The following is a 25,176-nucleotide window of genomic DNA, read 5'->3' on the forward strand; positions in this document are numbered from 1 at the left end:
TAAAGGCATAAACTGGAACAAAAACAAATCATTTCTCTCAGCAGAACTCTTAACAAGCAAAATCACATCTTTAAAAAATGGAAAGAAAAAACAAACAAAAAAAAAACAAAAAAAAACACGATAAGTGTTTTTTAAAGAACTTACAAAAAAAAATATTCCACATTCTGGGACTATAATACTTTCCTCAACAGAATGCATTTCTGTAAAATTGTGGAAAGCAGTTGGTGGGCCAATAAAACAAAGCTGAGGAACAGCCAGCAGTAAGGGTAACCCAAATAAAACTGTATGGTACCTCTCCCATGCCTGGTGAGGTTACGGAGCGAAACAAGCCATGACAATCAACACATGTACTTGCAACAAAGGCAGTTTGGCTTTTTTTTTTTTTTTTTTTCATCTTTCATTTAATAAATATTTGTGTGCTTCTGCAGCTGAAACAGTCCCCTGTAATCTGCACGCTAAGTAACCTAGAGTTCTTTGGCTCAGTACCAGGGGTAATGGAGAAGGCTAGCAGCACATTTAGCCAAGCAGTTCTCTTAAGGAAGCTGGCAGAAGTGGGCTATTCCTACCGGTAGTTTAGCAGTAAAAAGGCGTTGACAGAGGGAAAGTTAAGGGAAGCAGATGGAGTGGGAACGAGGATTGGAGCATAGGGGATAGTCTCCTGTACCCACACAGACAATTCCAGGAATTCCATGGTGCACTACAATGAGGCTTCAACCCTGTAAAGTTCTAGCCTAAGAAGCAAAGCAGTGCTACATTCCGGGGTTCAGGAGAAGCAGTGGCTTCGTCAGTTCTGACGGCGAAGCCGGTCGATCGCGCGCCGCGCCGAAGACGACGTCGTTCTTCTCCCGTCGACTCCGACGAGACGCGGGGCTGCGTATCGTTGCGGCTGGGTTTTTCCGAAGTGCGTGAGAGCGCAGGAGGACGGGATGTGTCCAGCTCCTGTCCGTTTGCCGGTCTGCGCGGGGGATGAGTCTGTGGGGTGGTGTGTCAAGGTGACGGTTGGGGCGCTACGCCGTGGTCTCGGACAGCCTGCCCTCCCCATCGCTGTCCTCCAGGTAGCTGCGGCGTGAGTTTGAGCGGTAGGACGCGGCACCCTCCTTATCTTCCTCCTCCTGCTCCTCTTCATCAGCCAGGCCCAAGTGTCTCCTGTAGACGGGCGGGCTGGGGAATAAACAGAAGAACAACACCGTTATTACAGTCGCGCTGGTGGGGCCTCGCGCATGAGTGGCTACGCCATTTTCGTCTGCCCCCGTCTCAGGCTAAACACACTGGCCCCTAGCTTCATCCTGGGAGAGGAGTTAATCCGTTAAACGCTCAAACAAAAGCATTACCACAAGGCCCAAAATCAATATGGACACAAATTCCATGCAGAGATGTTCAACACTCGGGGCAAAGACGAACCAAAAAATAAAGAAATAAAACAAAACTCCACAAAAGTAGGAGTGTGAAAGTTTCAAGGTAAGATGGTGTTCATTTTTTTTTTGTTCTGTATTTCTTCCGGACATTTAAGGGGGGGAAAAAGAGCAGAAGTGCTTAAATGTTTTACTGGCTGTCTGGTCTGGAGTCGGGTTCAGTGGCTGAGCTTTATGTTTTGGTCTGGGGCCTATATCAAAAAGCATCAAAAACTTCATGCTTAGCCCGGAGTTTCCGCTATTACGAAAATCACTCTTTTCTGATCGGACTAGGTCACACCATGGTGACTTATGCTGCAGAGCAAAACTGCTCTGGAGCAGTTTTCGTTTGACTATGTTGAACTCCATATAAAGATACTGCCCCCTAACTAATCAGCTCACTGGAAAAATGGCACATGTTGTATGACCAGAGGTTCCCATTTGTGGAGGCATGAATGATCCCGTAATAATTTAAATTAAAACGCTATTTGGAAGTTGCATTTCATATTCATTTGATGTGACAAATGTGTAGACTACAGGATCGAAGTTAAATGATCACTTCTTAATCCCCCTTCTGAGATGCGCTTATGAATTCATGGACATACAAAAAAATGCCACTATACTTTTAGGTCCACGGTAAACTCTGGCTCTCTCCGTGACTCGACGCGATTGGCTCATAAGAATCCCAGCCAGCTACCAAGACTATGGTTTGGATAATGCAGCATTTCGTCTCCAAGTTTCTTGTTCCCTAAAATGCAGCTTTCAATACTGACTGAGCCTGATTAGCATACACTATGGCAGACGTCGTTGTTTGTTGTAATTAATGGTGAGCAAACAGACAGTGAAATTCCATATTTTTTGCCACTCGCAATCATGTCTTACAAGACAGGCTAATTTACAACAGGATTAGGAAAAATCTCTGCCAAGATTCTGATAGTGCTCCTTTGGGATTTCTCGGAAAGGGAGCTGTAGGCTACCTGTTTCCCTAGATAAGACTCCAACCGGTTACTTACAACAGATCGGAGTGCTGTCGGAATTCTCACACTCTTTAAATCATGCGGACCCCAGGTTAATAACTGCTGTCAATCCAGAGTTCTTAATCAACATGCTACGTACGGTAATCAATGTTGCGGTTTAATTATGTCCATAACCATGTATGCTGCGAGAAGGACAAATACATAATGGCTTCACTTAATTGCCTGCTCCAGAGCCTTCGTTGCTTTGGCTTGCGCTGTGGGGTCATAAATCACAAAGACATTTCAGTTACTATTAGTAGGTACAGCCACACGCAGGCCTTCCTAACCCCGCTGCTCAGAGCACAGTACCATTTACATAAACGCTTCAGAAATCATCCGATGGAGTTCGAGGATGGCCGCTAGACTGAAACGTTGCTCCTTCGGTGTTGCACGTAAAAAAATAATGGAATACAATACCAAAAAGATTGTGGTGCTTGCGCCCTCATTTACAAAACGCTACAGTTTGTGGAACAGGGGACCTTGAGGGCAGCACCCAAATGGTGGTGGTAGCACAAAAATGCTGTGCTACGGAATAAGAAAGGATATGCACGTTTCACACAGCGCCACTCTGTTAACCCTGCCCCATCCAAAATAAACACTCCAAAAATAATTAGTTGCCACAAACCATGCTGCAGATGAAAACCATTTCATGAATAAGTTGGAAAAATTACTGAAAAACAAGCCTAATCCTTCTAGAGAAATCTTAACTCACTCCTCTAAAAAAATACATTTTCCTTGCACACACACACAAAAGTGAAGCAATATGAAGCAGGCAAATTGAGGTGAGTTTTTCAAACACAAACAGTCGTGAGGATTAAAACCAGGACGGTCGCGTGCAGTATCCGCAGGTTAGTGCCACGCCATGCTCCCACTCCAGGCAGCACCTACGGCCAGTCCCTTTAATCGCTGTCAGGCCGGTACAGGTACTTCATCATCAGGTTGTCCACTTTCTTCTTCTTCTTCTTCTCGTCCTTCTTGCTGAGGGGCCGCTCTTCGGCCACCGGGGCCTCGGGCTCCTCCTCCTCCTCCTCCTCCTCCCCCCTCTGGGCCGGCCCCTTCTTTACACTGCTGGAGCTGCGGTAGGAGATGGTTGAAGCCCCGGAGGATGAGGCCGAGGACGACTCGGAAGAGGAAGAGGAGGACGAGTCGGAGGTGGTGTCCCTCCTCTTGGAGCTCCTCCTGGACTTCTTGCCCTTCTTCTTGGAGCTCTTCCTCCGACGCTCGTCCGGCGAGGAGCTGTCCGAGTCGGAGCTGCGGCTCTTCTTCTTGCCCTTGCGGCCGCGCCCGCTCCGGGTGCTGCTGCTGCTGGCAGGCCGGGTGAGGTCCAGAGCGGAGGCCGAGCGACGGCCCACGGAGGAGGAACTCCGGGAGCCCACTTCCGCACTGCTCCTCGTGCTGCGGACGCTCCTCCTGTCGTCCTGGTCGTCAGGCTCATCTCCCACCTCCCCCGCCTGCCCCTCCCCATCCTCCCCGGCGGAGTCCTCCAGACTCCGTCTCTTGAACTTGATGGGCTTGAAGCTCAGCACCTCGTTGATGGCCTTCTCCAGGTCGGGGTCCAGGTAGTTGCGGTGGCTGACGGGCTTGACGTCGGACGTGTCGGGCGGGGTGTCGACGGCGGACCGGGGCCGGGGGGGCACGGAGAAGCTGCGGCCGGCCGAGCGGGGGCTGTAGGCCGAGGAGCGGCCCTCGCTGCAGGCCACGCTCAGAGCGTCGTCGTCGTCGTTCACCCCGAACTCGCTGAGCCGGCTGCTGCGGGCCAGAGACGCCATGCTGACGCTGCCCGGGCTGCGGCCGCCCGACCGGCGGCTCAGGCCGGGGCTGAGGGACGTCCCGGCGTACGAGTCGCTGCGCCCGTCGTCCCGCCAGGAGGCGCTGCGGCGCAGATTGCGGGGGCTGGAGGTGCCGAGCCCGCTCACTGAGGACATGCCGTCGTCATCCAGCTCCAGGCCGCGGCGGGCGGACGCCCTGCTGGGGGCCAGAGAGGACACCGTGGACTCCTTGTCGAAGTCGGGATTCATGGAGGACCAGCGGCGGTCCAGACCCTTGCGGGCACGGCTGGTGGCCTCGGAGTAGGCCTGAGAGATGACCGAGCCACGGTCGTCCAGGTCGTCCCCGGCCTGGGACTTCTTCCAGGAGCTGACGGAGAGGGCGTCGTCCTGCCCGTCCGCGGACTTGGACTTGGCCTTGCGGAAGGCCGAGCGGTCGTGGGGGTCGGACTGCTCCTTCAGGGTGCTGAAGAGGGAGCTCTCGTCTCCGGCGCCCCCTATGGAGTCCTTCAGGTTCGAGCGCTTCCTGTAGCTGAGGGAGCTCATGACCGACACGGGCCTGCTCTGCTCTACCTCTTTGCCCTCTTTATTGTTCTCTTTCCATTCCTTGCCCTCTTTTCCCTCCTTCCCTTCTTTGACGTCTGCGTTTGCCGCATATCTGGAGCGCCACGGTCAGCGGAAGGGAGAGTACAGAGCAGAAACAGTGACGCAGACAGAGGAAGGAGAGGGAGAAAATTCATGGATAAATTACACACGGGGAAAAGGAAAAGTGATGAATGAAAGCATACACACAGTGTAACAACATAAAACAGTTGGAAAATGAACATCATTTAACATCAAAATCATTGAAGTGTAACTTTAGCACTAAGGCTTGGCACAGTGAAATAATAAAAATAAATAATGTAGATTCTAATTAAAAATAATAAATTGACAAAAGCAACCCCATCCATTTTCAATATTGGTATTTAATTAAGGGAATTCATTTTAATGAGCGCTAATGTGTAGATTAAGAAGAGTGAACCCTTTAATGGATTTATCTAATTGGACTAAGATAAACAGATTGGACTCGATAATTAAAGGTTAGCTGTGTGCCCAGAAGAAGCAGAACAGTAAACATTGTGTAAAACAAAGCCAAATTAAAACCAAACAGGTCACGCTGCCCTCCAACTGAAGCCTGAGGCAGCACACCCACGTCTCGATTAAAACCGCACGGTCTGAAAGAGTGTTTCAGCCTTCCAGAGCCATATTTACTGTGCACCGGCAACAGGCTGAACATTCAGGCCACTTGCAAAAGCAGCGCGGGGCAATCACCGAGCTCTGAGCCGGCCCTGATTGCAGTATGTCACCCTGACAGAACATCTCCAAAGGAAAGTTTTAAAAGTTGTGAGCCGTATAAATGGGAGTGTTAAATCTCCTTGAAAACAGACAAAATTCAGGGCTGCCAGCTCACAGGCTGATCCATTAATCTTGGGGAGCGGGGGCCTTGGCAGGAGGCACCGCCAGCTGGCTACGGGGTGCGTCAATAAATCTGTCAGAGCAGCCTCCATTTTGTGGCCCCTGTCATCAGACGAGTGACAACGGCTGGGACGAGGAGGGAGGGGGGGGAGTCGCCACACCAAAAGCCAATCCCTCAGTCTGCCCCCCCAGGCATTCTCCGTCACATTATGTCTTTATTTACACGCGGCGGGGCCCCGCAGGGGAAAGGGCGAAAGTATTACCGCCGCGCAGTTATCTACGCGACAGACAGGGGGCGCCACACTCACCTGCTGCTCTTCAGGCTGCCGTCGTCAGACAGGTTCTTGGAGGAGCCCTTGTTTCGGGAGAGCCACGACTTCACCCCGTCCACGCGGTCCTCCACCTCGGAGTCCGTTTCGGAGTAGTCCCCACTGCAGGGAGAGGAGGGGAGAGGGTGAGGACGGTTCTCCAAAAGCACAAGCGAGTGTTAGCGAGGACAGATACGGGGGCAGGCACAAGGTTCGGAAAGAAAGGGTGCAGTGAAACACGTGAAGGGGAGACTGACGAACCCCCCCTACAGGCAGGACCTGGGAAATACACAAAAGCTTTCTCATCGCTGTGTTTTTGTCAGTTCACGTCTCATTTTGTGCTACTGCTATGTGCTGTAAAGTGTGTTCTGTGAGCAATGTCTCTGCGGAGTGGAGTCAGTGGTGCACAGTTAGAAACATCAAACAGCAGTTCAGTTTCTTACAATGCATTCCAACAGCCGCATTCCAGTTAGGGCAATACACAGGAAGCTGTGAGCAGAGAAATGGGGTAGGGACGACGAGGGACCATCGCATTCACCCACTCCCTGGCTCTATTATCTTACAAGGAACCATCGTTTTTCTACCCTTCACAAAAACAGCTGGAGCACAGCGGAGGAACTGCAAAAATTGGAGCGCAGTTTCAGTCCAAACTATTCAAAGACCAAACTACTCCTCTGCCGCAAGGAACCGCTGAGAGAGCACAGGGAATGTGCCGGTTCAGGGAGAGCAAACTTCACCATGTCCTTTAAGCATGTTTAAAATACCCACACGCTCACAAGGACGTTTATAAAAGACAAATGCATTCAGAAATAATACACCGAGCAGACCTGGGTCAAATATGCAAAACTTTTCCAATTCAAATACTTTCCTCTGCTTTACCGAGCTTGTCTGGTGTATTAGAACTCAATTATTAGAACTATTGGCACAATTTCACCAGCGAAGATCAATTCGAGCACAGGAAAGTATTTGAATCCAAAACAATTACGTATTTGACCCAGGTCGGACATCTGAACATCATCTTGGAACATCATCTTGGACTTTACATGGAACAAAACAACCCCCCCTTGCCTCCCCCATACCCACCCCACCCCGGTGCCCCAGCCCACCGCAGGGATCCCTGTAGGCCTGTCTATTAGCAGTGAGGTGGGTGTTTCAAGCAGCAATTTTCTGCGACCAGAACGATCAAAAAAAAGCGGGTCAATGGTGAGCGAGAGTCCATGGACGCAGCCTTCCCTGCAAAGAGCTCTATTAAAGCAGAAACATCGCTCAGATCGAACTGAAGCTCAGTCAAAGGAGCACTGAAAATTGAGTCGTGAAAAAGGAGGAGAGGGGGGGAGTCGGGTAGAAAGGAACACGGCGGTGCTTGCAAACAGCACAAAGAGCCCTGCTATTAGATAATGGCCCGCCCATAAATATGAATGCGTATCAGAGCGCTTTTCCTTTCTCCCAGTAAAGTGTATAATAACTTACGCTGGGGGCGGCGGACCAAGAGCAACAGCACCGAGAGTGATGCAAATGGTCCTTCTGAAGCTGTAATTAGCTTAGCTCCCCGTACCCGGGGCCATTAAAGGCTCTGCTGATGCGGATTGCCGCTGCGGATGAGCCAGTCCCGCCGATGTCAATAACCCGGTAAACGGAGTCGGCGCGGCTTCGTGAGATAGCACGTTAGCGCCGCCGCCATTCCCAAATCCCATCCGTATTCATGTATTCCCCGTTCCCCAGATTAATTCTCGGATTTATGGTGATGTGTGCGTTTGGGGGGGGTGGGGGGGGGGTCCTTTGAGATCTGAGACATTCCCATCTCTCCAGATTAGTCACAACTCTTAGTAGATATTGCCATTCTGCCATTGGCATTGTTATTTCACATTGCTCTCTACAGAATAGAGCAAAAAACACAAAAAAAATAATATATACAGATATATATATATATATATATAATAAATTTCATTCCACGAACGCATATAGTTTGGAGGCGCTAGTGTTTTATTTGTGTATTATTCGACTCAAACACTGCCATTTTAAAGGCCCACATACATATTTTTATGCGTTTCAGCTTTTCATATCATCCTGGAGCTTCGATTTGTGTTCCATAAAGTGCAGCAATTGCAAATTTGGTAGAAGTATGCATATGTTAGTCTAACTGCTCTTTTTCCAAAAACATCTTGACGTATGTTTTTGCATAATTATTGGATGACGTTGCTAAACGTTAACATAGAGAGCTGACCACAGGAGGCTATTTGGGTTGGGGTAAACGTTTCATGGACGTTTTAGATACTAAAAGCAGGAAGAGAACGGTGATGCATGTGGGCCTTTAGCGAGAGGAAGAAGAATGAGGATGCACCTGGATGCGTTTCACGTTCGACTCTCCCCCGGCTGTGTTATCAAATGATGCCAGGACCGGGGGCAAGCGGCTCATTTCGAACGCACGCGGCGCACAATGCTCGGAGGAGCCCCGGGCATCAATCATCCGGCCGACGGTGCGGACCGCTGGTCTGTGCGCCGCAGTCACACGGCAGGCCCGACGTCCCCATTGGCTGAGAGTCGCACTTGCCTGGAGACAGCAGGAGTGTTGTGTGAACAGATTCCTCCTATCCTCTGAAGTCACAGCCGGTCAGGATGACATTGGGCTTTACAATGCTTCCATCGACAGCGGTTTCTCTCCGCCTGTCCTGACCCCCCCCCGCCAGCTCAGAGGACCCCCCTCTTCCCTTCCTCACCCTCTCTAATGCCATTGCATAGAATTCTTTTTGGGGAAAAATTGAATTAATCCACTTATTTTTAAAAGAGCTGCCAATTCTTCGCTACCTGCAGACAATCTTGTTTAATAGCATATTGCACTTTGGTTAGAGGTCCAAACACAGATTGAAAGTCTGATGGCTGTTGAAGAGCAGTTTGCACAATTTTGACCTTGATATCAAAATGTCCATTGGGTCTGCAAGGCTTCCAGCTGGCAGTGCTCGTCATAGAGCACAGGGGCTTTTACCAAAACTGTTTGTTCACACGCTCCATCCGTACCATCAAAAGCCTATCAGCTGAAATCAGCACCGCCATCCTTTAGAGAAATTCCCCTCTTGGCACGCGCTCTGAGGTCATAACGGGGATCTGATGCAGGCCATTAATTGAAAGTGCTCGCAGAGGCGCACTGCTACTGCCCGCTTCCCCCGGTGCCTTCTGGGTAAGGAGGACTGACTGTGCATGGGGAGACAGGCGAGACAAAGCAGCCGTGGGACAGAGGAGCCCTGTAATCGAACGCTTTGCGCGCGGTGTCAGACACAATTTATGTCCAGGGTGCTCGCACCACTGCTTAAGCGGTCCTGAAGCCAGGGCTGGCAAACAAGCGGGTTGCGTTCGGGGGAGGAGACATTAATCGTTTGTGACAATGTGTCTCCATTGGCCGTACATCTCTGTTGAGGCCCGTTCTGTCCGTGATCAGATTCCGCGGATTCTGCTTCACTTTCACGCCCGTTCGTCAGAGGCCCCAGTGCTCAAGCGCGCAGAATGCATTTTGTTAAAAAGCCCTTGGTACTGAATGATTATGGGAGTTCTATTCATAAACAGAGAGGGTCATCTGTGTGTGAGTGTATGTCTGCTCAATGCATCAGCAGAAATGTGCAGAGCATTTGCTCTATCTGCACGGTAATGATATCCAACCACAAGAGGTCACGGGTGAGGGTCTGCAATCTCTGAAACATTTCTGTTAGTGGGGCGGTATAGCTCAACATATCGTAACAATTGTTCATTTTGTGATAAAAGCACCAAATTTGGCAGATGTGTTGACAGACATATTGGGAACAAAACTAGATATTAGGCCATCACGAACTCCGTGACACGGCCGTGACAGCCATTTTTCTAAATTGCCACCAGCAGTTGGACAAACTTTCCAATCCCATTGGACCCATACGCAATAACGGACATAATCTAGATCCTAGTAACCCTGAGAACCAAATAAAAAGGTCCATGTTCCTCCTTCAGGCGTTTTGTGAGAAAGACGAGGAAGTCCTCTCTGAAGGGAAGGGGGTGTTCTGCACACATCTACTGCAGGATCTCCACACCCTGGCTCCATACAGCCATGAAGAAGCTGATAGTCCTATGCAACTGCATGTATCACATGATGCACAGCATGGCCACTACCAAATGCTCATTCACACTGTCAACTACCAACCTGATGTGAACTGTGGCTAGTATTTGGAACTGACAAGAGCTTTCGCTACCTGACAGCCCACCAAATAGCTGTGTGCCTTGGACCAGAAATGCCATGTGCCCTTTCAATGTTCCATGCTTTGGCAGGCTGCGACACTGCATCCAGATTTGCTGGATGTGGAAAGAGGGCAGCGTGGTCAACATGGAAGACACTGCCGGAACTGATAGATGCACTCCTGATGCCGGCAAATGGACCAAAGGAGATCCCAGATGATATAATGAACATTATCGAGAGGTATGTCATACTTCTTTTTGACAGAACCAGCACCTGCACCAAGGTGAACCGGGCAAGAAGGAAGTTCTTTACAGTTTACAGCTCTTTACAGCTAACGTAGTCGAACGTTAAACGTTAAACTCACCAATTTAATTGATGACTGGCTATCGATAATGTTATCCGCTAATGTAGAGATGTTATTACCGTCATTCATCCATTTTGTCTAGCTAGCTGATGAGTTTACTTTATTCTCAAGACTGTCATGCTGCTGCCAAAAAGATATACAGGTGGGTTGCCAATTAAGCAATTAGAGGTGTCAACACATCTGTCTATCTATTGATCTACCTATCTATCTTAACATAAGTTAAGTTAACGTAAACTCACGTGTTCTGACCACTAAGTTAGCTCACCATGTTCCGAACAGTGCAAATTTAATGACGAATAACTAAAAAAATTACTTCAGCTTCGGTTTTTGGGTACGGTTTTTTATACGGTGGTGCCTGGACGGTCTTCCTAACACAGGGACGTTGTGCAGTTTTTTGTCGTTTTTTCTCCATAATTATTGGTGAAATGCAGATCAATCAAAGCATTTTAGTGTCTGAGAAAGTCAATAAGCAGGAGAAAAACTACTATTGAACAGACCTGAACAGTTCTGTGCTCTGTTCAGAACACGGTGAGTTTACGTTACCGGACACTAACCTAGTTAGCTAGATGATTTTATCGTGGAGTGTAGTCTTATGTTTCGCTAATGTTAGCTATCTATCTTGCCTGATCTTACTATAGATCGCAAGCTAGCTATCGATGTGGTGCTGATACTATAGCTAAAGAGTGAGTGCCCCAGGGCTGTCAATCAAAAGTGAATGCATAAATAATCCGGACAGAACTCACACTCCCTGCCAGTCTTGAGTCTGCTATATTAAAAAAATAAACATTTTACATCAAAGCAGGTTTTTTATTGTTTCAAAGTCTAATAAGTAGAAGAAAGAAAAAAAATACATATAGTAATTTAGTAACTAAAATAACTATTTAAATGTAAGAAAAGGGAGGCATAGGGACTTTAAATGAAAATGGGTGAGAAAGCAAAACCGAAGTTCAAGTTCATCATGAAGAGGAATTCATGGCAGTGGTGGAGATGCATCAATATATCCATTAATGGACACCTTTCCTTCCTGTACTTAGTTGATATTACTTCAAAGTGCTCTCACATATCCCAGGTGCCTGGCTCATTCAACAAACCACCGTTACCTGAAATCAATTCTACCCTTTCCTCCGCTTTCATTTATGTCACAGCCATTCAATGAAGATGAAACGACTTTCAACTGCACTTAGGTAACCATGGAAATTCAGCCAATCAATTCTTTCAAATACATTATAAATATGGTATCCTTGATGTTGATTAGCCAGACAGCCCATAGACTTTCTGTCACTGAAAATGAGTCAACCAAATAACATAACCTTTCCCTGCAGAATTGTGTGAAAATCCCTGAGCTACACTCTGTGCTGCTAGGAGGCAAACTGCTTTGTTCACAAAACAAAAAAGCACCTTTCCTTTCAACCGCACAATGTATAATGTACAATGCATACCAAACCTAAAGCTACCAGGGAGAAACGGGTGAGCTACATGTATATAAAGACACTCGGATTTTGCGTGAGGAGGACTCATGGGAATTAGAGCATAACTCATCCTTATTGGCGTAGTGCTCTATAAGTTCTCTCTATAAGTCCAAGTACTCAGTAAACTCAGTAAAGCTCTCTGAAGCTCCCAAAGCAAAAAGAAGGATCCAGTAGTGAGGGGATGGGGGGGGGGGGGCTTCTGGAAATGACACAGAATTGACATACGAAACACACAGAATTGTTACTAAGTAGGACAAAAGCTTACCTTGAATGGGATAATGTATGGGATAATTCGTCATAGGGCTGTGCTTTGCCCAGTTGTCTCGTAAAACGGAACATGGATATGGTGCAGAGTGGAGTGGGGTGGCTAAAAGAGGGTCGCCATGCGATGAATCGACACACAGTATGAATTAGATATGTAATATGAGCAACGTGCAGGGTTAGTGACAGTATCACACAGCTATGGTGCAGTATCGTCGAGCCTTCCGGGACCTTCTAACAATCTGCGCGGCTTGACCCGAATTAGTTTTTACCCCCAAAGAAACTTCCGCTCAGATATGAAGTCCAGCCAGCCGTTACTGGAAGGAATTCATTCGCTTACATGAGCCCCGTAGGCAGAAAGAGCCGCTTGTAATACAGCTGAAGAAGCACTCTGAAGGGTAATGTTTTACATCGTGTATTTAATGTTCTACACTTTTGCCACAAGGAAAGACTACACTTAAGGGCTATAAACTCCACTGCATGTTCAATATGCTGTAAATGTGCAGCAGGCCCATAATCAGTAAGTAGGGGCTATGAGCCACAGATTGAAATGCCGGTCCTCAGGAAGGCTTGCGCAGCACTGCACCGTTCTCCGGGAAAAGGGCGACGGAGGCTGTGTCTCGCTCGAACCGACGGGAGGTAAAACGAGAGATAACGAGCGCCGTGGGCCTCACGTCTTATTCCGGCGTTTCTGATACTTTGTCACCATGTCTTGTAAACTGGCCGTGACGATGGACAGGACACGTGGAAAAAACAGAAGAAGAAAAAAACAGAAAAAGAGAAGTGAGGGGAGAAAAAAAAAGGCATAAAAGAAAACAAACAACCGGAATAAAATGGTACGATGTCTCAGAGGGATGGCTGGGGGAGGGAGGGGGGGGGGATAACAAGAACTGAGGCTGACAAGAACTACAACAGGGGTGCCATGAAATCTAGTAACGGCCATGCTCCTTCTTTCCTCTCAGGTGTCTGAATCACATTTTTTGTGCAGTTCTGGGCCTCTCCTCAGCACGACACTTCGCTATCAACCAGACCCCTCTTATTACTGGGAAAAGGAGACGGAAGGCTCTGTGACACCCTGCGCGGTTCTTTATTTATAATAATATTATTTATAATAACTGGTCAGGGCGCCACAGTCCAACCATGCGCCTGTTCCCATAAAAACAAAGAAATAGAACATTTTGTCAGGGGAGGGAGCCAAACAAAAGAAAAACAAACAAACAGAGAAACAAGAACAGGACACTGGGGACACGATTAAACCAGGACAGCTTCACCTAATAGAAGAGAAGAAAGACAGATTTAAACAGTGAAATTAAGCAGATGCTCTTTTCAAGTAATAAATCTTGGAGAGAATGCGAATGAGGAGGGGAGGGAACCCGGGGAGACTTTATGACAGCTTTATTCAGAGATCCTTTGAACAGAGAGCCAATCTCACCGGCGCCAGCCCCCTCTCCCCAATTCCCCGTACTGTGTTCATGTTTAATGCAGTTTCATGAAGCTACCGCTGTCGAACGCGCACCGAGCACTAGGGTACCGGGGGAGGGTACAGATGGGTGTGTCCCCCCCCCAAAATATATCTGTGAGGCTTGACGGCAGGAAACGGTGTACCTGTTTATGAGGTCGTCGTTGTCGTCGCTCTCCATCTCATCCTCGATGGCCGCCTGCAGGTCACCGATCCGCTTGAAGGCCAGCTTGAGATCGCACTGCAGGCTCTGATTGGCCGCCTCCAGGCTCTCAATGTCCATTTCCTGTTGGCGGCAAGACAGGCAGGGTTAGCATCAACCTTGTGAAGTGAGAATTAGGTTTTATGATCCCAGACAGCTACCCTTTGTTATTGACTCATTTCACCAATCGTTGCGTTATGTTGTTGAGAGCAAAAATCTTTTATTCAAATATGTCCACGAATGAGCACACGGTAGGTCTACCCATAATGACGTTCATAAGACCTCAGTGTCCCATCAGGAACTCAACCCCCCAGGATTACAAAGCCTGGGTCAGCTCCAGTAGCCATGCAGGTCTCATTAGCTCACTCTCCCATGGGAACTCAACCCCCCATCATTCCCCTGACTGGGTCAGCTCCAACAGGTGTGGAGGTCTCACCAGCTCACTCTCCTATGGGAACTCAATCCCCCAGCATCCCCCTGCCTGGGTCAGCTCCAGCAGCCGTGGAGGTCTCACCAGTTCATGTTTCTTGCGGCTGGCCTCGGCCTCCTTCTTGGCCAGCTCGGCCATCTCCTCCTTCATGTCGCGGGTCTGCCTCTGAATGCGCTTGTTCTGCTCCTTCTCTCGGTTCTCTCCAGAGCTGCGCTGGTCCCGCTCCTCCGTCATCTTCTCCAGGTTCTCCTTTAACCTCGCCACCAGGCTCTGAGGACCGGGGAGTGACAGAAAACACAGTCACGACCGGGTCAGACGCTCTCAGCGTTAAAGGGGCGCAATTAAAGGTATGTTTCTACTTATCCGGAGTTGTGACTGTACATCCAGATAGTTTTGCTGAAATGTTTAGCATTTTCTAAATATTTGCCATAGTTCACCCTAGACCATACAGGGCCATCGTGCTGTGGCTTCAAAGCACCAAAAATGGATATTTGAACAGAAACGTCTCCTTCCGATTTCTTGGAAACCGTCTGTAGATGTTGGTTAAGCACAAACATCCGCAGATTTTATTGTCTGCAAGGTTCCATCAAACTAGTTTACCTCTACCAAAGTACACTGTGTAGCAGGCAGATGGACTACAGCAAATATTTCTGAAACAGAACACATTTCAGGGAAAATATCTGTATGGATAGATACTACTCTGTGTAAGAAGACAAATACCTTAATTTCATTTTTGGGAGACCAAAACATCAACTATTCCTGGAAGCAGGTGACAAGCAACCTCATCACACACAGACCATAAATCCATCATATTACCCATCAACACATTGATCCATACCATTTAGTTGTTTGTGGTTTTCACCAATACTTCAAAACTCTGAATGAAATCTAACTTTTTTTTGTCAATTAGAGGAATAGATGTTTGAGCAAAGCTCTCACACGAGAAAGTTAAATGTTTCAGACAAGAAATGGAACACAGATGCATGGGGAGAGAGCGAGAGAGAGAGAGAAAGAGATAATATTTTTTGTGCTGTATATAGATTGCTGAGAAATATTCATAAATAAATTTAATAAAATGATAAGAAAAATAAAAGGCGATGTGCAGAGGCAACTGGACAGCCATTCGGGCTCTGGCAATGACAATGAGGGGTATAGAAAGGAGTGCATTGTTCACAGAGCTCCATCTCTCTTTATGGACAGGTCCTGTGGAAGATGCTCTTTCATGGGTTTTCCAATTCATAATATTTTGTGTTATTCGTAAACCGCGTTTTATGAATACCATTCACCATGCTCTCTCAGTGAATGCATGCAAGTTCAGCATAACAAAATGCTGTGAGATAATGTAAACCAGGTCTTACAAATACAATTTATTCACCGTCTATGAGTCTCCTCATGCATGCAATGCAAAATCTGAAATTTATTTCTTTTTTTTAGACTGAAAACCCGTAGCCAATCGTATTACGCTATAATGTATTCTCGCAAAGCAAACAGGATTGAATAAATTCAGTGGGACATGCTTATTTCATAGCTCTGTTATTGATTTGATTATATTTCCTCGACTGATTATTCAGTACCGGTCCGCAAAGTACCACTGGCAGCGGGGCAGGTGTGCCAGAGTAAATGCTCTCCTCCAATTAAAGAACTAATAACTCGCATCCTTGGAGAGGCTTTGGAGGAAACATGCGCGATCCAGCTGCTGTTTAAAACCCTGGCCCGGGGCGGTGTGCGTGTTCCCGGAGGCCGCTCGGCTCGGAGCGTGGGCGTAGCGCGCGCGGCATCGCGGCTTCGGCCCTGCGATCACGTGTATCGATCTCGCTTCTACAGGCAACGGGGTTACTGAGACTCCAGAATCTTTCACGTGTACAGCACACAGGGGGCTGGCAGGGCTTTCGCCTCTTACACCTGACAGTGCAGATGGGCCGACGCGCTTAAAGGTACGATAGGTAATTTCAGACTCCTAACGGTCAAGAGAGGGATTGCAGCAACAAACGCCCTCAAACCACAACACTGTTTATCCCTCCGCCGAACACACTGACGTTGAAACGCCATTGGCTGTGGCAATTAGAACCAATTTTCAGCCAATGAGCTTGAATTATTGTACAGCTATACAATGTTTTGGTATAAAGTTCCGGGCCATCAACTGGATATTTTGAAACCCGAATTTAAGGACTATATACATAGGCAGAGGGTGAGTCAACATGTCAGTGAGCCTTTTTCAATAATAGGAAGGGCAGCTTGGTCTTGTAACAATGTTTTAACACAAAAATATTACCTATTGTACCTTTAAGAAAACATTCTTCTGGTTTTTGCCAACCACCTCTAATGTTTTCAGACACGTTACAAAATGATATCACGAGCGGACTGCATTAGAAACGCCTGTTTCTGTTGATGTTGCTTTCCATTTCAGCAGCGTAAGTAAATGGGGAAACATTTCAACAATTACTTGACTGCTGTGAGTCATTTAACCTCATTGTTTGTTTCTCTATGCATCATTGTGAATGTAACTGCACATCATCAACTGACAGGTAGTCATAAGAATGTAATTTAAAAAAAAGAAAAACATTGTTTGTTTACTGGCCTTCACTTGATTGTTGGGAATGTTACCGCCTTTAAAAATATAATTGTATCTGGGGTAAAAAAAAAACACTCAGGTAACACTTACATAAATGTACTTTGAAAATTGTGTTCCTAAACCATTGAACACAGCTGCTAAGCAGTGCTTTCCACTTTATAAACAGACAGACAAATCAAATTGCCGGTAATAGTCAAGACAGGGTCACCAAAATTCTTCCTGGAATGAGACCTTGCGCGTACTTAAACAATAATACCCACTTACCAGAAGGTTTTTTATTGTAACCAGGAACTCAGACACATGATCTAATGACAGAATCAATCAAATGACATAAAAATGCCATTGATTAGTTAAAGCATGTGGGTGAGTTCCTTGTTCAAAATCCTTCTGTGAAGTGGGTCCCAAGGACTGGAGTTGAGAAACACTGCTCTAAGTGAAGCATGACTGCAGATCTCTTATAAGCTACACAAATTTCTGGAAGGTTTTTCTCATAGAGATAAGCCATTTTTAAAATCCCCACTGTACCTGTATACATAACAAATCTGTATCAAGTATCAATCTCCAAAAAGCACTAAAATATTTTGGACAAATTAACACAAAATATTCTGACATATTTCCTGAGTCCGGTTCTGAACAATCCTTTAATTATAAGGAATTGTGCCTGGTTGCTTCGGAAATCCTGCAGTTAAGCCAATTCTATATCCAAAAGACCATAAGCAGTAGAGACCTCCTTTGTTTTGAATCCTCTCTTTCTTATTCAGGGCCAATAATGACACAGCAGAGTACATGATCTTGATCTTCAAATGATCAGCCAAGCCTGCCTGAACAAATCAAATCAAATTCGATTTTGCATTCGGCTGAAATGACTACATTTCAAGTCCTGACAACTGCAGCATTTAAGTAAAAATACTAAATCACCTTATACCAAATAACACAGGGTTACTGGCTTGGAAGTCCAGTTCTCTAAAAACAATAAAATTCCACCTCCCATTTCACGTCAATTAGTTTCTGCCATTGTTTGTCGGACATCCGAAGTGAATTATTAATAGCATCAGGAATATCACTTTGAATATTTGCATAAGCCTTCACTCACAGGAAGAAAAAACAGGCCAGGGAGTGTGCGTGTGGCAGAGGTAGCTTTATTAATGTCTGGTTTTTATGCGAGCCAGGGGTGCTGACGAGGCGCTTGTGTAACTAATGATGTCGAGAGACGCGCAAGGAGGGTGAGGGCGGCCGGTAAACACCGGTTTAACCGAGTGTGGGAGCGGGCAGAGGCGGTCCTCCGGGAGCGCGATTTAATTACGGCAGCCGGACCAAATTGAAAAATGATTCACCTCTGTCTCCGGCAATAACGGAATGTAATTCCGAAATGATTAAATTACCAAACACGACATCATCGAGTGAATGTGTTATTAGCCGCGGGACCGGGGGGGGGGGGGGGGGGCTTCTCAGCTGTGGAGGTAGATGTGCAGCAGATACTTTTTGATTCGCTGTTTGTTGTTGTGAGACTCTCACTTTGAGAGTGTTTAAGTTAAGTGAACTATGTTCTAATATCCTAAGCGTTCCTATTGGCTATGATGGACGACAGGTTCCGTTATAAACAACAGCTGGACACAGGAGCATAAAGACAGAGCTGGAAAATTATGAAAATCCTGAAAACTAAAAAATTAAATAAATAAAAATGAAGACACAAAGGCATGTACGGTTAACTCTACATATGTCTTTAAATCGATGCAGAACATATCTGCACTGCACACCATTAGACAGTACTTCTGCAGAAAAACAGAAACGTTATTGAAACTTCGTGAAACTTCATCATCATATCCATGTCATGACCTAATGTATGCCATAAGGATGATAACCTCACATAGCACCTCCGCAAGGGAGAGTGGTAGTGTTCCTGAGAACAGCTCAGCCATTAAAGCAGTCTATTATCCCACTCACAAGAGCCGAAACACTCACCGCGTGGGCAAGGCAGGAAGTCAGATAGAGACCCCCAAGTTCACTTCTCCTCTGTTCTCCTGCTCTCCGACTCTCTCACTGCTCTCTTTTCCACCCACGGGCTCGATTAACCCTTCCGTCCCCCCTCACCCTCCCCTCCCTCCTCCCCCACCCTGGCTCACCTCCAGCCGTTTGACCTGGGTCCTCTCGAACTCCAGCTTGGTGTCCAGCTCCCGGATCTTGGCCTCCTGCCGGCTGACCAGAGACTTCTCCACCATGGACTGCTCCTGGAAGTCCAGCTGGCTCTGCAGGGACTGGAGCTGGAGGAGGAGAGAGAGAGAGCGAGATGTGCTCAATCAAACCCGCCTCGCCCCGATGAGGGCACCCTCTCTCTGACAGCTCACATACCATCATGCACTCTGCTCGTGCTGATTGGCTGAATCTACATTACATTACAAGTCATTTAGCAGACGCTCTTATCCAGAGTGACTTACAACGAAGTGCAGATCGAACACAAGTACAAGTGCGAAGAGGACCTGAGAGGACAGTACGGCATCTAAGTAGGCGTGGACTTGGTTAGTACTTGGATGGCAGACCTCCTGGGAAAAAAAAAGTTGCTGCGGGAAGTGGTGTTCAAATAAAGCCCAATGCCCCAGTGCAGGGATAGGGACACTGTGAAAGATGGCGACTTTCGGATGAGACATTAAACTGAGGTCCTGACTCACTGTGGTCATTAAAGATCCTATGACACACTTTACCAAGAGTAGGGGGGTTCCACAAATTGTTGTCAATCTCCCACTGCTTCATATGTACAATAGGCAGCTGTAGTGCCATGTAGTCTCTCCCAGACAAAGGCTAGCTTTGGGTCACCGCCAGCTTCATTAATCTACTCACTATGCTGAATTACATGAAGTAATAATAATGTCTAGATAAGCAGAGTCTCTGCAGATATAGACCACACTGAGAGAATATTGTCATTTCTCATACTCCTATTATTTCTCAAGGTGCTTTGCCTCCACAAATGTAACAAATAAAAATATGATTGAAATTGTTATTTTCTATTAAAAAAAACAAAAAAAAACATAAATAAACAGTACAAATAAAGACTCCAGTTAATTACTTAGCCATGACTCTTTGCCAATCTCACACCTTGCATTTGACGTGTCATCCTTTTCAAACTGCTGAAGAGAGTCGACTCGAGTCTCTTGCTCTAGGATGTTTCTCAACAGCCCCAGGGTGGCGTCTTTATTGTGTCACCAAAATATCATTTTTGAAAATACACGTTCCCTCATTGGTGACACTAAAATCTAAACTTTTTTTCACCGCACAGTAACACAAAGAAACCACAGAAGCAGGGTCTGTAACTGTTGAAATTCCCAGTCAGGCACCGCAGTTGCAACCCTGAGAGAGGTATTTAACCTGACTCGCTTCTGTAAAGACATCCAGCTTTATAAATGGATAAGAGCATCTCTTAAATGCCAGAATGTAATATTGCACGGTCATTAAAAGTTGCTCTTACAAAGGCATAGTCCGCTTTCCGTTACTTCAAACACAGAATAAATGTAGGGACAAGGCCCCGGTGCAATTATGAATAGACCCATTTCATTGTTGTTGTGAAAGCAGGATGAATCAATATATCTCGAACAAACATGGTATTGGCAAAAGACAGCAACCCCTGGGCATAATGGAGCTTCTTACAGTGGGAAGTAGAATGTCCTCGCCAAGGTAGAATAATGAAGAAACAGCAGTGGGTGGGGAGCTCGATGTTCAACTCACTCCGTAAATATCGAAGTCTCTTACATATTAATAATATAATAATTAGTTATTTCGCTGACGCTTTTATCCAAAGCAAATTACTGTACAGTGGACTAGACCATGCAGGGGACAAACCCCCCTGGAGCAATGTGCGGTTGAGGGCCTGGCTCAGCTGTGCAGATGTTATCATGGCTACACTGTGGCTTGAACCACCAACCTTCCAGGTCCCAGTCAAGCACCTTAGCCACTAGGCTACAGGCGGTAGGCTATGGTGATGAGAGCCTCCCTCTTAGCTGGCTAAATGCAACTCGTGCCATATTGCTTTGAAAAGGCCAGCGGGATAAGACAGGAGGGATAAGACGACGTCAGTAATGAGCCCCATTGCACAGAAGAAATAAGGTGTCATTAAAGGCAGTGGCTTTGCGAGAGGCTAGTCGCTGGAGGGCTGAGGAGCCTTAGATGGATATCAGCTCTGAGTGTTGCTTAGCGGTGCTGTGAGTGGCGTATCTGGCAGTAATCCTGAGCAGAGCTTCCAGCCCTGCGGGGTGGGATTTACGCCTGATGATGACAAGGGCTGGGAGCAGGAGGGGGGGGGGGGGGGGGGGGGGGAGCCGGTACCTTCTCCTGGATCTCCTGTTTCTCCTTCAGGGCCTCCTCCAGCTGAGCCTGCAGGTCGCTGATCTGAGCCAGGTCCCGCGTAGACTGAGGAGGGAGAGGAGGAGCGGTCAGAGAACGTCACACCCTCGGGCAAGTGTGTTTGTGTGTGTATGGCTCAAGTGTTGGAGTGAGTGTATGTGCGTGTGCGTGTGTGTGTGTGTGCTTGTGTGTGTGTGTGTGTGTGTGCTTGTGTGTGCATGTGTGTGTGTGCGTGCATGTGTGCGTGTGTGCATGGCTGAACTGTTGGAATAAGTGTTTGTGTATGAGCATGCATGAGTGCGTGTGTGGCTGAAGTGTTGGAATGTGTGTGTGTGTGTGTGTGTGTGTGGGTACAAATATATGCGCTTGCATGAGTATGCTGGAGTGTTTGAGTATGTCTGTGCATGTGCTTGTGCGTGTGTGTGTGTGAGTGTGTGAGAGTGTGTGAGTGTGTGTGTGTGTGTGTGTGTGTGTGTGTGCGTGTGTGTGTGTGTGAGTGTGTGCATGTGTGTGTATGTGTGTGTGTGTATATACATATATGAATGGCCCAACTGATTGTGTGGTCACAAGCTCAGTGGAAAGCATATGGTCTGAGCTCCAGATAAACTATCCTTTATATTACTCTCTGGATCGCATGTGTGTTCGTGAATTAACACATGGCTCACAAATTCTTATATGCAGATGTGCTACATTTGAATTTGATAGTGTTCCGCTTCATTTTTTTATTCAGCGAATGTATGTGAATGTGCATGCATCGTCTCAAAGGTGCGTGTGTGCACAGTAGGGACGTCAAATTAAACATTAATTCATGACAATGCAGACTGTTGCACTGTGTTTCCACACCAGGACAGTATGCAGTATCTCAAGCAAATTTGTGAATGGCCCTGTGGTTTTATTCTGCAAGGCCGCAGATGGATTTCCTGGAAACACAGAAATCAGCGAGCAGCACAGCGGAAACCTCGGCAAGCCAGGCCAGGCACAGATGGGGAGAAGCCACGAAACAGCGGGGGTGCTGCCAACACCTCTGACCATAACAGAGAGCAGACGCCTTTTTTTACTGGAGCAGCACTAGCTTCCGTGATGTGACGTATACGCCAGTGAAACAGCTCATTCGGGGGGAGTTTTTGGAGGGCCGGGCGTCGATTCGACTGACGATAAATGAGGGGGTGGTAGCAGAGCTGTAGCCTATGGAAGAACGGTGTTTGACATTTGATGCAAATACACGCCGGCTGGTACACGATGACGTCAAATCACGTGAAATCCAGTAAATTATTAGGAAGGAATACACAAGTACTGCAACTTCATAAATATATGTGTTTTGTATGGTTTGATTTCGACGTGTTGAATCGGCCCTTTCGCGGAGAAGGCATTTGTGTGTACGTGTGGGTGCGCGTGTTTTGTCACGGCGACAAGAACCTCGAACAGACCTGAAGAAATCGTGCAGCCACTGGGCCGGGGGGGGGGGGGGGGGGGTCTAAACAAAAGAAAAGAAAACCAATCTTCCCCTTTAACAGCCGCCACGGAAGAGAACACAGCGGCAACATGACTTTTTATTGCGCACCATTAAACCTCATTTGAATGTCAGCCATTTGAAGTGTTTCAGATAGCTGCGCTTGCTTGACTAAACAAAGCACTCAGCTCAACGAAGCTGAGGGAGCGAGCGCTTCGCATCGGAGAGGAGAAGCGAAGATGATGCAAGCGGCTGACAGCTTCCTCCACAGTGGAGATTTCATCAGCATTAGACAGAGTCGTTTCTGTGGTGTGGTACAGTCCTGGAAAAACAATTCACGTATGTATCAACACACGTACGAACAAAGACCAGTCCGGTTTAATCTCCATAGCAGTCCGCAGCAATACGAATTGAAATGTATTGCCTTAAAAGTGTAGGCTGCACTTGTCGTTCAGTTTTACTCCTTGTTGGCTAAAGTAATTCTGCCGTATCACCCTGAGTGCCTTGGACCCGCATCGATGTAGCAGCACAATTAATGTTTCTTCAGCTTCTGTATGTCACTTGTTTGCTTAGTTTTTAATATGTATTGTAATTAGCCTGGTGAATTCCATGGGCCAAATGTTTATTTGTGCTCAGCTGCACATGGATGAAACACGGGGAACGGGGCTGAGGCAGTCGCTGAACGGGGGAGGCGGGTTACCTGGGAGGGGGGGATCTGCGGGCGGCGCGGGGGGTTACCTGGGAGGGGGGGATCTGCGGGCGGCGCGGGGGGTTACCTGGGAGGGGGGGATCTGCGGGCGGCGCGGGGGGTTACCTGGGAGGGGGGGATCTGCGGGCAGCGCGGGGGGTTACCTGGGAGGGGGGGATCTGCGGGCGGCGCGGGGGGTTACCTGGGAGGGGGGGATCTGCGGGCGGCGCGGGGGGTTACCTGGGAGGGGGGGATCTGCGGGCGGCGCGGGGGGTTACCTGGGAGGGGGGGATCTGCGGGCGGCGCGGGGGGTTACCTGGGAGGGGGGGATCTGCGGGCGGCGCGGGGGGTTACCTGGGAGGGGGGGATCTGCGGGCAGCGCGGGGGGTTACCTGGGAGGGGGAAGGATCTGTGGGCAGCGCGGGGGGTTACCTGGGAGGGGGAAGGATCTGTGGGCAGCGCGGGGGGTTACCTGGGAGGGGGAAGGATCTGCGGGCGGCGGGTTACCTGGGATATGGCCGCCTTGTGCTTCTTCATCAGCTCGTTCATGTCCTCCTGGTCCTCCTCCAGACGCGACTGCACGTCATTCTTCTCCCTCTGCAACCGGCTCACCTGCTCCTCCAGCTGAGAGAGAGAGAGAGGGAGAGAGAGAGGGGGAGAGGGAGAGAGAGAGAGACAGAGAGAGGGGGAGAGAGAGAGTGAGGGGGAGAGAGAGACAGAGAGAGGGGGAGAGAGGGAGAGAGAGAGAGAGTGTGAGGGGGAGAGAGAGTGTGTGAGGGGGAGAGAGAAAAAGAGAGAGGGAGAGAAACAGAGACAGACATGTTATTAATGAGATAAATGGAGGGAGCGTGAAACAAAAGAAAAGGCACAACCATGTGAAACTGAGACAGAGAGTGTGTGTGTGTGTGTGTGTGTGTGTGTGTGTGTGTGTGTGTGCGTGTGAGCAAAGGAGCAGGACAGAGGAAAAAGTGAAAGTTGAAATGGAGAGGCTCCCGGAAGCGCAGCTTGAAGCCCTCCATGTGCCTGTCAGGATTCACCTGGCCTACAATGGCAGCTGTGTGAGATCCACTTCCAGCCCAGCAGCTACCGTAGGGAAGAGTGGAAAAAAAAACTATCTGGCTACACTTTTCTTTTCTTTTTGAAGGATAGTCATGCTAGTCCCATCCTCCCAAACAGAAAGCGGACAGAATATACCCTTCCAAACTGAAAGATGACAGAATATCCGCTCCCAAATAGAGAGGACAGAATATACTCTCCCAAAAAGAGAGGACAGAATATACTCTCCCAAAAAGAGAGGACAGAATATACTCTCCCAAAAAGAGAGGACAGAATATACCCTCACAAACTGAGAGGACAGTATATACCATCCCAAACAGAGAGAGAGCAGAATATACCCTCCCAAACAAATATATATAGCCTATATATATTCTTATTAAATCACTTCTCTAATATTTTAGAAAGGGAAAGGCCTACATCTGAATACAAATGCTTGGACACAAATGGCAAACCGTTTTAATGGTGTTGACATGAAGAGATAGCAGCCTTGTTATGAAACGGTGATCTGCCTTGGCTTCCAGCGTATATTAGCATCAGCTCCAGTTATTTAACATACCACACATTTCCCCCTCTTTGGTAAACAATTATTTTTCAAACAGTGGGTAAAATTGCTGTATTTGCGATTACAACAAGTGGTGTATTTACACAAAAAAGGAGAGGCCTGCAGATCTATGCCATCACTTCCAGTAACTGTGTGATTATACAGTAAGAAAGAGAGGAGACATTATGTCCGCTAACGCACATCTGCCTCAAAACTGCATT

General features: G+C 47.6%; 1 protein-coding gene across 14 annotated transcripts in view; it reads right to left on the minus strand.

Annotated features, from left to right (window-relative positions):
* Positions 1-1,019: 1,019 nt before the first annotated feature.
* Positions 1,020-25,176, minus strand: part of LOC133133138 (unconventional myosin-XVIIIa-like) — a 131,712-nt gene continuing 107,555 nt past the window's right edge. For 13 of the 14 annotated variants that reach the window (XM_061249177.1, XM_061249173.1, XM_061249171.1 and 10 more), the window contains 9 exons: positions 23,866-23,982; positions 21,203-21,286; positions 19,012-19,149; positions 14,401-14,586; positions 13,831-13,970; positions 12,900-12,944; positions 5,937-6,059; positions 3,296-4,831; positions 1,020-1,161 (listed from right to left, as the gene is read on the minus strand). In XM_061249177.1, the coding sequence (XP_061105161.1) occupies positions 3,307-4,831; positions 5,937-6,059; positions 12,900-12,944; positions 13,831-13,970; positions 14,401-14,586; positions 19,012-19,149; positions 21,203-21,286; positions 23,866-23,982 (2,358 nt within the window). In that variant the 3' untranslated portion in view covers positions 1,020-1,161; positions 3,296-3,306. The remainder of the gene's footprint in view (positions 1,162-3,295; positions 4,832-5,936; positions 6,060-12,899; positions 12,945-13,830; positions 13,971-14,400; positions 14,587-19,011; positions 19,150-21,202; positions 21,287-23,865; positions 23,983-25,176) is intronic. The other variant, XM_061249170.1, reaches the window with a different exon arrangement.

The sequence above is a fragment of the Conger conger genome, chromosome 7 (genome assembly GCF_963514075.1).
Source record: "Conger conger chromosome 7, fConCon1.1, whole genome shotgun sequence".
NCBI lineage: Eukaryota > Metazoa > Chordata > Actinopteri > Anguilliformes > Congridae > Conger > Conger conger.